An 18,073-nucleotide genomic window follows, 5' to 3' on the forward strand; every position below is an offset into this window, starting at 1 on the left:
GTGGGAATTATGAAACAAACTATGGTAAAGAAAATGAAGTTAAAGCTTGTCATCAGCTGAAAGAACAGGGTATGAACATCCTTCACATGGGTAGTGTTATCAGCATCCAGGAGCCATGGCTCTCTGCGAGTCCTGACGGGGTCATTGACTCAGATGTGCTTCTAGAAATAAAATGTCCTGTGCAGACTTATCCTTCACTCACGGAGCAGCTTACCCAGAAATGCAGCGATATCAAACTGGTAGATGGAGAACTGCAGCTGCAGAAAACTGGCAGCAGAGGCTATTACATGCAAGTGCAACTTACAATGTTTTGCACAGGGCTCAAGACTGCCACACTTGTGATCTGGACACCTACTGAGCATGTTTCATTTACAGTGCAATATGATGAAGCATTTGTAAAGGAACAAGTAAAACGCTTGAGAGGGTTTTACTTCTCATATTTCTTACCTCGACTTGTAGAGGAGTATGCAGCAGGACGGTTTCAGTTAAATGAGAGATACTTGAAGATAATGGGCAAGCTTTAATACATGTTACAACTATAAATGGGACAGTCAGACACCAACATGTCTGCAGAGTTTGGTCTCTGTCTTGTGAATGAAAGGAGACATTCAATATGAAATCTGTTAAATATTTCAATACAACTAAAATGTACGTAGTTGTAACATATGGTGGGAAATGAATGACAAACTGACAACATTAAATGTTGTGAATAGTTCTGTATTTCTGTAATCTTCCAACACAAAAAAATGTCAAGAATGCACAACTAATTATTGTAGATTTGAGAAAAACATTTTTTTTTCATTTAAGAAATTTATCACATTGTGGTTGAATAAAAAAGTAATAATTGTTCAATTGATTGATTGCAATTGTTTTATATATACACATACATACATACATACATACGCACACACACACTGTATCACATAACCTTTCATCTAGAACACAAGATAAAAAAGTGAGACCTGGAATTATTTACTCTCTACATATATGTACATCAAATTTTAAAATAATTACATTACACTACGCAACTTTATGTCCTGAGTAACCATCTTAATATCCCCGAGTCCACAATTGTTCATAACATACACAATTATTGTGTATCACGAATGAGATCCTCTCTTAAGTTCACTAGAGCAGCACATATTCTCAGTATCTTGTCTACTTTAGGAGCCATGCTTATAGGAACAATTTGTGAAAGTATTTTGTAGACTTTCAAGCGTCTGATTGCTCTTTCAACATGGATTCTTACATTTGCAATCCGACGTGTGTATGTTACCTGTTCCTCAGTTAGCTGTCTACGTTTTTTTGTGAAAGCGGGTATTACTAATCTAACTTTTCTCTCAAAGAGTAAGTCTTTAATTGTAAAACCTCTATCTGCCATGACTTCATCACCAGGTTTTAGGTATGTTAATATTCCAGAGTCCATTGTGATAAATTTGTCACTACATCGGCCGCCATATGCCGCAGACACAAACATGATTAGTCCACATGGTGCAACAGCAACCAAATATTTGACTGTGTTGTGTGAATAATAATGGCTGTATGATTCCCCTCTTGAGCCCAGATTTCTGGGTTTCTGTAAAAGGGTCTCACTGCAGTCTATAATGCATTACTATTTGGAAAGTTCTTCTTGAAGGCTTCAGGCATAGTTGCTTGAATAGTTTCTTTTGGCAGCCATGGAATTAATGGTCGGAGAACTTCCTCCAGCTTGTCTAACCAGTGTGAGATGATCTTGCTGGCCATGCTTTGTGATATATGAAACTGGCGGCTTAGGTCACCTATTACACGGTTACTCTTTAATTTCATAAGTGTCATGAGGACTTGATCTCGGACAGGCATGGTAAATTCATTGTTGTCATATCCTTCCAGTGTCGACACAAGTGTGTTAAATGTTTCTAAGGCTATCCCAGTGTACAGCAAAGCGTCTGCATCATTTTGAAGAATGAAATATGCAACTTCATCACACTGAGTCATCTTATCCTGCACATCTTTTCTGCGAGACCTGTTGCAGTATTGATGGTCTTGTTGCGAAGGATCCTCCCACTGTGTGTGGACTGAGTGCAGATGTGGCTCAGGGGGTTGTGTGGAGATGCTGGCCTGGTCTAATTCCACTGAACGTAACACTGTGGAGTCTGAATAAGACAAAAATATGATCAGATGTACAGTCAAACTGTTAGCATAAGAGAAACTGTAAAGTGTCACTTAGCTTATTATATTTGAGTGAAATTTCTCATTCTACATTTTTTCACACAAATGCAAAATCATAAATGTCAACATAAAATGTTCCTAAGTCCCCTAAAAATTTGTCACAATTTTATTCAATTAATGTGATTAGATTTTATTTTACATTCTAAAAAAAGTCACAACTGTTGGTATTTTGCAAAGGTTGCCTTTAACTTTTTTACTTGAGTTTTCTCGACTTGAAAAAACATGTTCTTTATAAACACAAACCTAAGACTTTTACAGCCCTTGGAGCTAATCTTTTGGCATTATTATTATTATTATAAACTTTCGTTAAAATTTAGACTTTGCTGCTAATAACCAGCTAGTGCTGATACTAACGCCATTCGCCATAGGCTATTATTTAGTAAAAGTAAAGAATTGCGTGTTTAAAATGCGAAACGGTGGCAAACCACATTTACACTTTCACTTACCGGGTACAGATTCTGTGTTTTTGTTCGTATTACTGGAAGCTGTCACACTCAAAGTGGTCCGAGTGAGCCTTCTTCTTTTCTTCGGTGGGGGTCGGTCATAGCCCAGATAAAGCTCCGGGTCGGGGTGTAGCTCTGTGGGCTTTTTATCGATAAAATGAAAGGAGCAAACATAAACTCTCTTTGGAGGGTGTTTGAGTCTTAAAGCTGCCAGCCACGCCAGTTTCCGATCCTCCTTCCGCGGCATAGAGTGCAGTGCGTAGGGCGGTGGGCACGGACAGGCCTTTCTAAGTTGTTGATGCTCAAGACAAAATGTTTCTAATGCGTTTTTCAGTTTTCTTGAATTATTGTGGCAGCCGACGACAGCACACGTTGAACCCGAGCTCATCTTCGAACAGGTAAAGCCACTTATTACCGCACAAAGTAACTGATTTTGTTGTTAGCAACGACTGAACGCTGGGTCTCGCTTTGAGTAACCGGAAGTATAAAACCGGACAACGGAAGTAGTGGTCTGTCATGGCAGCCTACGTACGCTCTTACAGAAACCTGTGGATAGTAACACATAGAAAAACCTGGATTTTCTGAATTTTGCTGCTGCAATAATAGCACGAATGCCATTAGGGTGAATAAGAGATGACCTGAGGGGTTGAGTGCTCCTGCTCAAACTGCTTACCCTGTTGGCTCAGAAGAAATCTATCTGATTGTTAAGTGATGACGTGACGAATCCTACTTCCGGGCCTAAAGTAGTCTGCGTTTAATATGGCTTTTGTGTTGTTAACATGTTTAATGTTTTGTATTTTCTTCTATTTGATCTCAAAAAGCTCCTAAAACAGTCAGTGATCCCCGTTGACCTCCCTCGGCTTTTATTACCGCTAATCATTTATTTAAGCTCAGTTTTTAAAACCTTAGGATGTAACTACAGCCCAGCCCATGCAGCAGTATATGAATGACTAACCTCGTATTGTGGATGGATTATCTCAGTTGTTCTCCTGGCTGAAGTTTGGTCCTTTTACAGCATCCTGCCATGCGATTCCATTTGTTCCTGACCACCGAGAAAACTCACGTTAACTTTTATCGAGTGGAAAAAAAGTTAGCTTGTTTATATTATGCTAACATAGCTGTGTCGCTAGCGGTCACGTAGCACATCATTATATACCAGCTAGCCCAACTTCAGTAACCCTACAAACGTCACTGCTGTTTAGTTTTCTGTCTTCATTTATGTTGGAAGTGATAGCAGAGCTGTACGTTTTAATTTGTTTCCAAAACCAAATTTGTGTTTTGGAATTTGCATGTGTTTTTTAGTTTGCAAGTGTTTTGGATTTTGCAAGTGTTTTGGAATTTGTACGTGTTTTGGATTTTGCAAGTGTTTTGGAATTTGTGCGTGTTTTGGATTTTGCAAGTGTTTTGGAATTTGTACGTGTTTTGGAATTTGTACGTGTTTTGGAGTTTGCATGTGTTTTTTAGTTTGCAAGTGTTTTGGAGTTTGCATGTGTTTTGGAATTTGCAAGTGTTTTGGAGTTTGCAAGTGTTTTGGAGTTTGTACGTGCTTTGTCTCTAGGGGCCACCGTACTTTCTAGTATCAGCTGATGTTTGAAACATGAAGATGAAACCAGGAGATGTCCTTACTGAATCATCAGAGCTGAACAGATGATGGAGAAACAGGTTTACCTTTTAGGTGACATGAATGAGTTGAAGGGAAGTTATGAACTGTTTCTGAGAGACAAATAACACCAGGATCCTTTTCTACAGCTGACAGCTGGCAACTGTGCAGGGGCGGGTCTAGCAAAACTTTGTCAGGGGGGCCAGGTAGGGCATTAACAGGGAATCTTACAACCAAAGTTTTCATCTGATGTAAAATGTATAGAAATCATACATATACTAACAAGACAGTGTACATCACTGTTACAACAGCGTTTGTTTTCATTCAAAGGCTTTATGGCTTTTCCTATAATACCTGGCCAATTTTATGTTTCTTTAAGCAAGTTCTTCATGACTGAGCCAAGTGTCCTCTTTTTTGGAAATCAAAATATGGTCACCCTACTTTAGATGCCACTAAAAGCGAAAACATTTAAAGCAGGGGTCCCCAATCCCAGTCCACAAGGGCCGGTGTCCCTGCAGGTTTTAGATCTCACCCTGGGTCAACACACCTGAATCACATTGATTAGTTCATTACCAGGCCTCTGGAGAACTTCAAGAGGTCATTTAGCCATTTACATCAGCTGTGATGGATCAAGCACACATCTAAAACCTGCAGGGACACCGGCCCTTGCGGACTGGGATTGGGGACCCCGATTTAAAGTGTCGGCTTTTTAAAAATGAAACCTTAATAAAATATATGAGAGACATGGTGCCCGAACATATAGTTTCAACCTCGATAAGCCAGTTTTCTTTATCACAATATCATTCTGTGACATTATTGTGGAGAAATTTTGATCCACTCTTCTACACTCCACAATATTGCTTCAGTTCACCAAGGACCTGTACAGTTTGAGATGTAGACATCAGGTGTTTTGCCGTTTTTTCTGAACATTGCACCATTTGGCGTTGGGATAAATTTGCTGGGAAATCCTCTCCTGAGAGGTGTAGCATTTTGTTAACACACACCTGAGTGCTCTATGCTGACGCTCAGTCATATATCAGGCCCGGGATAAAGACAACATATGTTCTGTTTTTAATTATTAGTCTCTTCTAAGTCTAAAAAGGGAAACCCTTCTTAAACAGGAAGAGTAGTGGAGGTACCAAGGAAATATAAAATATAGGGTTCTAAAATATAATTTATTTCACATAAAAACCGTCGAGCTGCTCAGTTCCTCCCGACATAGTCCTTAAGTCTGTGACGTACCGCCGCTGCCACCTGACGTCTCTCCCCAAAGCGTTTCTCCCCATCCACAAATCCACAAATCAGTGGAAGTGTGGAAGGTGTTCTAACAAAAGTTTTCTGAGACGTGACCAGAGGGAAGAAAACTATTTAGAAATTGTGGAAAAGTTTGAAGTCAGTATGTATGTATGTATGACCCATGGCTATTGAGCGCTGAAAATCAGAAGCCTTTGTCACATAAGCAAGAATGAAAAAGAAACACTGAAAGTAGTAAGAAGGGTGAGGAACAAGTCCACTGTATGTGATCTGTTTCAGCGAGGGAGTTCATGTTAACATTTAACATGTGCCCCGTGTGCGGCAGCCTGTTACAGCAGCTCTGCTCAATCTGAGTTTCTTTCTTTCTTATCTTTTCTTCTCGTAATTTTTTATAACTAACGTATCAGTAATTAGACTCTGCAACCATGTTCTACCGTTTTGTGCTAGTTCTGGTCGTTTTTCTTAGTTTATTTCTACTTTTTTCACGCGTGTCTGGGGACCCAGAGCAGGGATCCTTTGTTTACAGTAAGGATCAGCTGTTAGCGCTGCGTCCCGCAGCGGTACTGCCGGCGGACAGACCCGACATTCCCAGCGAGCTGAGGAGGAAAAGACGGGGGTGTCGTGCTGAGAAGGAGCGCCGTCGCCCGAGAAGGAGACGTTATCGACCATCTCTTCCTTCTGTAATCATTGGAAACGTAAGATCTTTGCCCAATAAGATGGATGAGCTCACGTCGCTAACCTGGTCACAGAGGGAGTACCGGCAATGTAGCATCATGATGCTAACGGAGTCGTGGCTAACACCGCTAACTCCCGACACAAGCGTGACACTACCGGGATTTCAGATGCTGCGAGCGGACAGGACAAGAGAGAGCGGTAAGAGGAAAGGAGGGGGACTGGCAGTTTTTGTGAACGACAGATGGTGTAACCCTGGGCACATCACTGTGAAAGAACAACTCTGCAGCAGAGACATTGAGCTGTTAGCCGTTAGCATGCGTCCGTACTATCTGCCCCGGGAATTCTCGCATGTTATCGCAATAACAGCGTATGTCCCCCCCTCGGCCAACGCGGATGCAGCCTGTGACACTCTCCACTCAGTGGTCAGCAGACTGCAAACACAATCTCCGAGAGCCCTTCTCATAATATCAGGGGACTTCAATCATGCCTCTTTGGACTCCACACTGCCCACCTTCACCCAGTATGTGACCTGCTCAACCAGAGACAATAAAACACTGGACTTACTGTATGCCAATGCTGAAGAGGCATACAGTTCATCACCTCTCCCTCCACTGGGCAAATCTGACCACAACCTGGTGCACCTTGTCCCTGTGTATGAGCCCTTAGTGCGCAGGGTGCCACCAGCCACCCGCACAGTGCAGAGATGGTCAGAGGAGAGCGAGGAGGCTCTTAACACTAGGAAGGCCCAGAGCCCAGCCATTTGGCTTTTCTACCTTTAAAACCCGGAGAGCAGCCAAATGGCTGGTAGGCTTTTAGCTAAGCTTTAGCTTCAGGCAAGTGGAAGCTAAATTGGCTAGTCATTCATATGTAAATTGGGTTGTTACCTGGGAATTCTGGAGGGAGGGGAGTGGGGGTGTGTGGATGAGGGGGTGGGGGAGCTGCTAAAAGCGGTGAGCTTCCTTTTGTTTCATCTTGATGCATTCTTAATCATCCAGGGAAACAAATCTCCAAAAGTCACCAACTTGGAGTGTTTCAGTTTGCCATCTTAGGGAGAAATCAACACACATGGGTGTATGTCCTTTGTTGCTGAGATTTATTGATAAAAACAGTACAAAAAATCAACCATTTGTACACATTTTTACAAATAATTATAAAAAGTGAGTGAGTACATTTCAACATTTTCAGCAATCACTCACAATCCTGGCACTGCCATGGTATCTGTAGTCTGCATTTACCACATGTGTATCTGTTGCAGTGAACACATCGCACAGTGGCATGATTGTTCTTGCAATTGTGTTTGACCTGACACATGGCTCTTTTTCCAGGGCTCGGTGTGGAGGGTTGTGTCAAAGGCAACTGTTCTTTTCTTGCCTTCTTCGCAGCTACATGAGAGTGAGCTAACTCCCTTGCAAGCTCCACCAGGAAGTCCACCCGTCTTTCCTTCGTCCCGGAGCATGCTTGATACAGCACATGTGCATTCAGTGCTGCCATGTCAATCATGTTATAAAACACGGCAACTGGCCAGCGCCGTGTTCCTCTGCGGACAGTGTACTCCCGAACCATCTGGTCCATCACATCCACGCCACACTTTGTTTTGTTGTAAAGGGTGACAGTGTTTGGCTTCCTTTTGGTAGTGTTATCAGTCTGAACCACGCCGTGCATGCTGCTAAGAATATAGACTGTCTTCTTCCGTTTGGCCGCATACGCCGTCAGCGTGGCAGCAGAGGTTGAAGGAATGGAGAGTTTAAATGTTAGTTGTAAACAGCTATATCATATAATAACTGCAGCTGTAGCTGTGATCAGACATCCCCCTGCAGGCCCTGAAGCTGAGCTCTGAGGTCCTCACAAACCTGCTGGAGCCAGCTTCCATCCTGGGGAGCACGTTTTTGTGTTTCAGCGCGGGGCGAGGCACAAAACCCAGATGGTCCAGATGGACCAGATGGTTCGGGAGTACACTGTCCGCAGAGGAACACGGCGCTGGCCAGTTGCCGTGTTTTATAACATGATTGACATGGCAGCACTGAATGCACATGTGCTGTATCAAGCATGCTCCGGGACGAAGGAAAGACGGGTGGACTTCCTGGTGGAGCTTGCAAGGGAGTTAGCTCACTCTCATGTAGCTGCGAAGAAGGCAAGAAAAGAACAGTTGCCTTTGACACAACCCTCCACACCGAGCCCTGGAAAAAGAGCCATGTGTCAGGTCAAACACAATTGCAAGAACAATCATGCCACTGTGCGATGTGTTCACTGCAACAGATACACATGTGGTAAATGCAGACTACAGATACCATGGCAGTGCCAGGATTGTGAGTGATTGCTGAAAATGTTGAAATGTACTCACTCACTTTTTATAATTATTTGTAAAAATGTGTACAAATGGTTGATTTTTTGTACTGTTTTTATCAATAAATCTCAGCAACAAAGGACATACACCCATGTGTGTTGATTTCTCCCTAAGATGGCAAACTGAAACACTCCAAGTTGGTGACTTTTGGAGATTTGTTTCCCTGGATGATTAAGAATGCATCAAGATGAAACAAAAGGAAGCTCACCGCTTTTAGCAGCTCCCCCACCCCCTCATCCACACACCCCCACTCCCCTCCCTCCAGAATTCCCAGGTAACAACCCAATTTACATATGAATGACTAGCCAATTTAGCTTCCACTTGCCTGAAGCTAAAGCTTAGCTAAAAGCCTACCAGCCATTTGGCTGGTGGCGGGTTTTAAAGGTAGAAAGGTAGAAGCCTGGGACTGCCAGTGTTAAGGACTGTTTTGAGTCGACTGTGTGGGAGGTGATCTGTGACGACCATGGAGAGGACATCGACAGCCTTACTACATGCATTACTGACTATATTAATTTCTGTGTGGATAACACCGTACCTACCAGGACTGTACGGTGTTTCTCCAACAACAAACCTTGGATTACCCCAGAAATTAAAGCTGTCCTCAAGCAGAAGAGGAGGGCCTTCAAATCCAAAGACAAAGAGGAGTTGAAAAGGGTGCAGAGAGAGTTGAGGGGACTGATAAGGAATGGGAAGGACAGCTACAGGCAGAAGATGGAGAACCAGCTTCAGCAAAACAACGTTGGTGAAGTCTGGAGAGGCCTCAGAACCATCTCAGGCCACAAACAGCAGAACTCTCTGCCTGGGAGGGATGTGAGGTGGGAAAATGAACTGAATTATTTCTTCAACAGATTTGATTCAACCATGAGACAGTCTACAACATCGGCTGCAGACTCACCCACCCCCACTGCTGCTGTTCCACCTCTGACACCTCAGACACTTCACACCTCCTCTATTCACCCTGCTCACTCCCCCCCACCCCCAACAACAGCATCCAATACACACTCAACACAAGGCTCCAGCCTGTCTCTCTCAACCACCCAGGTTAGGAGGGAACTGAGGAGGATTAATGGCAAGAAGGCAGCGGGCCCAGATGGCATCAGCTCGAGGGTCGTCAGGTCCTGCGCGGACCAACTGTGTGGGGTGATGGAGCACCTCTTCAACCTGAGCCTGAGGTTGGGAAGAGTCCCACAGCTCTGGAAAACCTCCTGTGTTGTACCAGTGCCAAAGACTTCACGCCCCAAGGACCTCAACAGCTACAGGCTGGTGGCTCTGACATCCCACCTGATGAAGACCCTGGAGCGGTTGGTCCTGGCTCAGCTTCGGCGCCTAACAAGCTCATCACTGGACCCACTTCAGTTTGCCTACCAGCCTGGCATTGGCGCGGATGATGCCGTCATTCACCTCCTACATCGTTCCCTCGCTCACCTGGAGACCGCTGGAAGCACTGTGAGAATCATGTTCTTTGATTTCTCCAGTGCCTTCAACACTATTCTTCCCTCGGTTCTGAAGGACAAGCTGGAGAACTCTGGAGTGGACCATCACCTCACTACCTGGATTTTGGACTACCTCACCGACCGACCACAGTATGTGAGGACTCAGGGCTGTGTGTCGGACAGGGTCGTCTGCAGTACGGGGGCCCCACAGGAAACGGTTCTGGCTCCGTTCCTCTTCACCATCTACACTGCAGACTTCTCCCACAATTCCACCCAGTGCTTCCTGCAGAAGTTCTCTGATGACTCTGCAATAGTCGGCCTCATCACTGATGGGGACAACAAGGAGTACAGAGGACTGACTCAAGACTTTGTGGACTGGTGCCAGCTGAACTACCTCCAGATCAACGCCAGTAAAACCAAGGAGCTGGTGGTAGACTTCCGCAGGCACAAGCATTCTCCACTGCAACCACTGAACATCCAGGGTATGGACATTGAGGCTGTGGACAGCTACAGGTACCTTGGTGTTCATCTGAACAACAGACTGGACTGGACTCATAACTCAGACGCCCTCTACAGGAAAGGGCAGAGCAGGCTGTACCTGCTGCGGAGACTCAGGTCGTTTGGGGTGGAGGGCCCACTCCTGAAGACCTTCTATGACTCTGTGGTGGCTTCTGCTATCTTTTATGGTGTGGTCTGCTGGGGCGGCAGCATCTCTGCTGGGGACAGGAAGAGACTGAACAGGGTGATCCGAAGGGCCAGCTCTGTTCTAGGATGCCCTCTGGACCCAGTGGAGGTGGTGAGTGACAGGAGAATGGCGGCTAAGCTGTCATCCCTGTTGGACAACGTCTCCCACCCCATGCAGCAGACTGTGACAGCACTGAGCAGCTCCTTCAGTGGGAGACTGCGGCACCCACGGTGTGGGACGGAGAGATTTCGCAGGTCTTTCCTCCCCACTGCTGTCAGACTCCACAACAAAGACTTTAACTGAACAAACACACACATCCACACATGTGCAATAACACTAAGTGCAATAATCTTTTCTGGCATCGTTGTATTTTTACTCAGTTGTATATAGCATTCGTATTCTATTTTTATCTTATTGTATATTTTTATTCTATTTTATTCTACTGTATATAGTATATTATTTTATTCTATTCTGTACAGCTGTGTAATGTATTTATTCTTATTGTATTCTAATTTTTGCCTCATAACTTTTGCACTGTCCACTTCCTGCTGTGACAAAACAAATTTCCCACGTGTGGGACTAATAAAGGTTATCTTATCTTATCTTATCTTATCTTATGCTAACTGAGCAAGAGGAACTGACCTGAAAGATAGGATCATCGCCAACCTGGAAACTTGGACCCTCGGTAGCCGGTTACCAAGATTATGTGAAGTAATCTTGTAGAAGTAACCACCACCCTCTGAGGGTCTACTAGAGGAAGTCAATACAGCACTACAGACAATCGAGGAATCCAGTATGGAGGCACTAATCATGGCAACACAGAAACAAGCTCTAAGGACAAGATCCACAGAGGCTGGGGTCTGTCACACCAGGCAAGACCCCAGGTGCAGGCTGTGTTAAGATGCCTCTGAGACAATCCAGCACATAACAGGAGGGTGTAAGATGCTAGCAGGCAGGGCATACATGTAAAGCTATAACCAAGTGGTCAGCGTAGTACACAGGACCATCTGTGGAGTGTATGGCCTGGAAGTCCTGAGGTCAAAATGGTTGGTCAAGAATGACTGAGCTAAGATTCTGTGGGACTCCTAGATACAGACGGACAAAATGTTGGTGGCTAACCAATCGGACATAGTGGTGGTAGACAAGCGAAGAAGAGCCCAGGAACAACACCTGAGATCTCTGTCCAGAAGACTGCAGTCCTAGGAACAGCTAAGATTCTGTGCAGGACCCGTAAGCTCCTGAGCTTGAAGGATAGATCGAATATATATTTAAAACTTGCTATATAAGGCTTTGATAGATGTCTTATTGAGACGTTGGATGTCTACAAGACTGAGTCAACTGCTTTTAAAATAAAGTTGTGTTTTTACTGTATTACCTGTACTGTGTTTCTGAAATCTGGCCCCTGACATATTCCCTTCATGAAATAATAATTAATAAAAACTAAAACTAATAGAAACTGAACTAAAACGAAACATTTTCAAAAAAAAAGAAAAAAGAAGCTAAACTGAAATGAGAAAACTCACTCTAAAAACTAACTGAAACTAAACTCAATAAAAGCGAGTCTAGAGAAAATAAAAACAAATTTATTACAAATACAGACGTCCTGTATAAGAAGGGCCAGAGTCGACCCCACCTGCTGAGGAGACTGAGGTCCTTCGGAGTCTGCTGGACTCTGTTAAGACCATTCTATGATACTCTGGTAGCATCTGCCTTTTTCTTTGCAGTGGCCTGCTGAGGGAGCGGATGCACGGACAGGGACAGGAGCAGGATTGACAAACTGGTGCAGAGGTCTAGCTCTGTGCTGGGATGTGCTCTGGAGTCTGTGGAGGTGGCGAGAGGAGGATGTTAGTAAAGCTGACATCCATCATGAACAACCCACATCACCCTCTGCATGAATCTGTGAGTGTGCTGAGCAGTTCCTTTAGTGAGAGACTGAAATACCCTTGCTGCAGGAAGGAGCGCTTTCACAGATCATTCATCCCAACAGCAACTCCTCAATCACAATGTCATGAGTCACTGGACATTGTTGACATCCACGGTCACACTTCATGCATGTGTATCATCCATATGTATATTTATTGTGTACATGTGTGTGTGCGTGTACATATTTATACTTTTAGATATCTATTACTTACATAGTAATAGTAACAACTCTCTATCCATAATCACGTACAGTGTATGCTACTGTTGGATATAGTGTTTACTTATTTTGTATTTTTTGTACTTTTCTTCTGCCATCTGTACCTGAGCTGAGGTAACACAAATTTCCTCACCGTAGGATCATTAAAGTCTTATGTTAAGATTACAAAACTATAAGACCTAAGACCTTGAGCTTGTCATCCACAGGCCTAGTTTGAGTTTTCAATCCTATGGAGATGACACAAGCTTTACAGCTCTTTAACCTCAGTAACAATCTTAAACTCAACTTCCTGTGTTTCTATGTTGCTAAATATGAATAAGAGTGACGTAATAGTTGTCAGCTTAATCTGGCATCTAGCACACTCACAGCTACATACCTGAGCTCTATGTCTATAAAGCTGTATAGTTTTAAAAACCTCAGTATAAATAAGCATGTCAGTTCAGGTGTCAAGTTTTGTTTCACACAGTTAAAGAGACTTAGTAAAATTAACTCAAACGAAAAGAAATCTAGAGTCAGTACATACTATTGAATCTCATACACCATCTTGATTGAAAAATCCAGCAGCCACACATAGTAACATTGTGTGGTTTTTCTAAAATGTTTTGTTATATTAATTATGTTTCTCTTTCTTTGAGTTACCTGGGTTTGGGCGGTGGCTGTTTCCTGTCTGGGCAAAAGGCGTGGCTGAGGACTCTGGGGACAAAATGCCTGCTCAGCAGGACCAACCATGGGCTTACCAGGAGCAGGGGTGTTTAGGGTTTAGTTAGGTTATTCTGTGCTTAGTGTGTGTTTTTGTTTTCCCCCCTATTGTGTTCAAATGGTTTGGCCAAATCATTATAAAAGCTACCCTCATTAGGTCAGTTTGTGAGTTAAGTTGTGTCTCACTTTGTTTTTTAAGTTTTTGGAAATTACTTTTTGTAGAGTTATATTTAGTTGACCTGTTTTATGGGCCTGCTAAGTATGGTTTTGAATTTTGTTAATTTTGGACTTTTTGAGGGTTAAAATAAAGAAAACCCTTTTTGAAGATATTTTTTTGCCTGTGTCCTCTTTGCTTTGGCAGGGTACAGGGTACACTATATCACTGCCTGTGGAAATGTGAAGAGATCCAAAAATTTTGGAGCTCTGTGTTAAAATATATCTCTCAGATCACAACTTCTCCTGTACCGCTTTGCCCTAAGTTATGCATTTTAGGCTTGTATCCAGATGACTGTACTCTGTCTTGTACAGTAAACGTCAGTAAGACAAAGGAGCTGATAGTGGATTTCAGCACTAAGCAGGAGAGGAACTACCAGACTCCCGTCATCAACGAGTGCCCAGTGGAGAGAGCGGACAGCTTCAAATACCTCGGAGTTCACATCACGCAGGACCTGTCATGGTCCTGTCACATCAACACCGTGGTGAAAAAGGCCCGACAGCGTCTCTACCACCTCAGACGCTTGAGAGACTTCCAACTGCCCTCCAAGGTGCTCAGGAACTTTTACTCGTGCACCATAGAGAGCATCCTGGCGGGAAACATCTTAACCTGGTTCGGGAACAGCACCATGCAGGACAGACAAGCTCTACAGAGGGTTGTGCGGTCAGCTGAGCGCACCATCCGCTCCGAGCTCCCTGACCTGCACTCAATCTACAGCAGGCGGTGCTGGACCAAGGCCAGGAAGATCGTGAAGGACCTCAACCATCCCAACAACAGACTGTTCTCTCTGTTGAGGTCAGGAAAGCGATTCCGCTCCCTGAAGACCAACACAGAGAGACTGAGGAGGAGCTTCTTCCCGCAGGCGATACGGTCTCTCAATCACACCACCACACAGTACTGACCCACACATATGGTTCTTACACACACACTGGACTTTCTGGACTTTGTTTTTGCACAACACTGGTCACTATATTCTTCATTTCCAGTTAATACTTGTACAGCTGCTGTTATTGTGTATATATTTATTTATATTTCTTCATACATTCTTATATAGTTCTATATTGTGTATTTTGTTGTACAGTTATTTTATTTTCAACTTTTATATATTTTATCTTATTCTTCCCAGTTAAATTTACCCTTCATTCTAATTTGTGTTGTACAGTTATTTCATTTTTAACCTTAATTTATATTTTATTCCTTCCTAGTTAAATTTACCCTTTTTAATTTTGCATATTTATTTCCTATCTTATTCATAGCCTTTCCTTTTTTTGTTTTCTTTAGGTCACGAGCAGTTGTCCAAGCATTTCACTACATATCGTACTGTGTATGACTGTGTACGTGACAAATAAAATTTGAATTTGATTTGAAAGAAAAATGGTCGATCTTTGTTTGTTACAGGCCAAACGCTGTAACAACTAGATAATGGATAATGTCTGACTTGCTGTTGGGAATATACTATGTAACCTATATTATGATTTTTTTTTTTTTTTTTAAATTGTATTTATTTGTATGGTTTAATTTATTTAACTATGCATTTATTTGGAACCTTTTAGGATTAACACTTCAATTATCGTTATTACTATTACTATTATTATTAGTGTTATTATTATTTTAATGACTGCCATACGTTCATTTTATGTTGGTGTTGATACTGTTGAAAAAACAAATAAACATACGTTTAAAAAAACAAACAAACAAACAAAAAAAAAAACTGCATAGAGTCAGCTACTTTTTTTTTGGATAAACCAAACATTTTATTGAGAATTGTCACAACAGGAAGTATCAAGAAACACTCCTGTACAACATCCTTCTTAATCCTCCTCCTCATCGTCAGCTCCTCCAGCTCCACCCTGGCCCTTCTTGGCGTTCTTTCTCTTGACGCGGCCTGGGCGTCCACCGCCGTACGGAGACCTAAGGGAAAAGTCGATGTGCTTCTGGCTGTCCAGGCGAACCACAAAAGAGGGGATATTCACCACCTGCTTGCGCACACTGCCAAGACAGACAATAAAGGGAGGACTTTAGAAAATGTTGATGCATCTTCCAGCTGCACTTAAGAGTTGTCTTTGCAGTTTAAAAGCTGAAAAAGCTTTCAGGGTGGAAAAAGTGTGAATCTTTAATATTTTACATGTATAATTTACTGCAGGCTTCATTGACGAGGAATTCTTGACACCACAGGAAATCTGAACTTATGACTTAAATCATCAGCCTGAGTACTTCATATCCAATGCTGTAGTGAATACTACAATTGCCCGAGGTGCAATCCCCCATACCTTACCTGACGGCCACAACACCGTGGCACTGTCTGCGCCCTCGGCGGCAGGATTGGCTCTGGGCAATGTCTACTGACAAGGTATACGGTTTTGATACCGAATTGACCTTGATGAAAATCTTAACTGTTGTCAACAGGGTGTGTTACAGGTTGGTGGTCCTCTGATGGAAGAGGAAGCATCGACAGGTTCTCATGAGTCCATCAAAAAAACCAAAACAAAACAAAAAAAACCCCACTGAGCCCGTTATGTGTTGCTTTGAGCTTACCGAATGTGCCTCTGGCGGATAAGGACACGAGCGTGGTGGATGCTCTTGGCAAGTCCAAGCTTGAAGACCTGTGTCTGAAGCCTCCTCTCCAAGAAATCCTCGACCTTCAGGCCCAGGATATAATCGAGCTTCATCTTACCCTCATCGAGCACACCGATTCTCACCAGACGCCTGAGCAAAGCGTTACCTGGAAAACCACACGTATACACAAAACGTCATTTAAACATACAACCACAGAGACGTGCTCAAAAATCTTTGCAGAGCAGGAATATTGGCCTCATTGACGAGGAATTCGTGACACCATGGTGAAGTCTGACACTTTATATATTTAAATCATCGGCCAACACAAACCAGCTTCAACTCATCCTACCCACCTTCAAACAGACGCTTTGGGTCCTTCTCATCCAGAGTGAGCAGCTCTCTGGCAGCCTTGCGGATCTTGGCAAGGGTGAACTTGACCCTCCACACCTCACGCTTGTTCCTCAGCCCATACTCGCCTTAAAGGGAGATGAAACGCCGTAATCAGTTTAGTATACCTCATTAAAGGGTATGCCTTGAAATATATATATGGACGGAAGTTATGAAAATGAAAACATACCAATGAGTTTCAACTCCTGGTCGAGACGGGACTTCTCGAAGGGGCGGCGGGGGGTGACATATGTCTTACGACAAACCCAGCTTCTGGCAACGGGCATGATGGCTTATAAGGGCCTGCAAAACCAAGAAATTACAATGAGGGGGACGCTACATATAAGATTTATACCATTTTACACTTTTAATAGGTTATTCAAGGTTGACATGTTATTTGAATCTTGTGCACAGAAGACATTTTAAAGGCAAACATTATGCACGTTCAGCAATAACTCATGTTACAATTTACAACTAAGACAATCAAGTCAACCTCAAAAAGTAGAGTCAGTTTAATTAAGCCAAATAGGCTCTCCATCTGTCAGTCTAGTTCCGTTTTTCAAAGCGTTTACTGAATAATTAAAAAAAAGACATTAACTTTTTACCAGGCTAAAGGGACCTACAACCGTCACTATTACTTCCATGCTTCAACTGTATCGGTCAGATTTGCCACACGATCGTACGGTTTATGAAGACAAGGGTAATGTGTAAGGACCGAATTGACTAGAAACACTGATACATCGGATGCGCTTCATTAAATGTTTCTGAAACTACAATAAATCGCGTATAAACGTTTAACAGACCGGGCACCCGTAAGACTAGGCCGCAGCTACACCGCACCACGTTGTTTAATGTTAGCAGCTAGCATTAGCTTAAGCGCTTTTCGTTTAAAAACGCTTTAAAAAAAACATGCAGGTCTTCAATCGGCACAGGCATAAGTTTAGTTTCATGTCCTATGACTGTTTTTCAACGTGGAGGTCCAAATACACTCGGTTTGTATTGCTGGTAAGGATGAGGATGGTAACCGTACCTGTCTCGCTCAGGCTCGCGCAGTAAAGAGGAAGTTAAAGGAAGTCCATAATCATTTATAGGGCCTGCGAGCACACTACATATCCCATGATGCCTCTCACCGCCCAAACGGAAGTCGGGCCCGCTGGGTTTGTCGCTCTCTGTTGGTCAAAGCGAAGAGCACAACCTGAACACATGGAAGAAGTTAAGATGAAGTTTGTTTATGCGCTTGAATCACGAACAGGCCTCATGTTATTACATAGATGGTATAACACGCAGCTTCAATGTGCACAGAGAGGCGGGAAAGGCCTGCTTCTTTCACTCTGCACAGAGGTTTGACTGAGTGGTCACAGATCTCCTCTTACAAAGTGAGAGTGAGGGAGGTAAGGTGGTAAACTCAGAGAGAAGGACATGGGTGACTATTTAT

General features: G+C 43.2%; 1 protein-coding gene and 2 long non-coding RNA genes across 3 annotated transcripts in view; 1 reads left to right on the forward strand and 2 right to left on the reverse strand.

Annotated features, from left to right (window-relative positions):
• Positions 1-15,685, forward strand: part of LOC145431932 (uncharacterized) — a 45,502-nt gene extending 29,817 nt beyond the window's left edge. The window contains exon 3 of the long non-coding RNA XR_013912255.1: positions 12,367-15,685. This is a non-coding gene — a long non-coding RNA (uncharacterized LOC145431932). The remainder of the gene's footprint in view (positions 1-12,366) is intronic.
• LOC113031792 (uncharacterized) lies at positions 704-3,446 on the reverse strand. The gene is made up of 2 exons (XR_013912257.1): positions 2,655-3,446; positions 704-2,132 (listed from the first exon to the last, which is right to left on the reverse strand). It is a non-coding gene; the product is annotated as an uncharacterized LOC113031792 (long non-coding RNA).
• rps9 (ribosomal protein S9) lies at positions 15,425-18,045 on the reverse strand. The gene is made up of 5 exons (XM_026184287.2): positions 17,669-18,045; positions 16,829-16,941; positions 16,605-16,727; positions 16,231-16,417; positions 15,425-15,684 (listed from the first exon to the last, which is right to left on the reverse strand). The coding sequence occupies exons 2-5, from the start codon at positions 16,923-16,925 to the stop codon at positions 15,507-15,509; spliced, it is 585 nt and encodes a 194-aa protein (XP_026040072.1). The 5' UTR covers positions 16,926-16,941; positions 17,669-18,045; the 3' UTR covers positions 15,425-15,506.
• Between the last annotated feature and the right edge of the window lie 28 nt (positions 18,046-18,073).

This window comes from Astatotilapia calliptera, chromosome 11 (genome assembly GCF_964374335.1).
Source record: "Astatotilapia calliptera chromosome 11, fAstCal68.1, whole genome shotgun sequence".
Classification (NCBI taxonomy): domain Eukaryota; kingdom Metazoa; phylum Chordata; class Actinopteri; order Cichliformes; family Cichlidae; genus Astatotilapia; species Astatotilapia calliptera.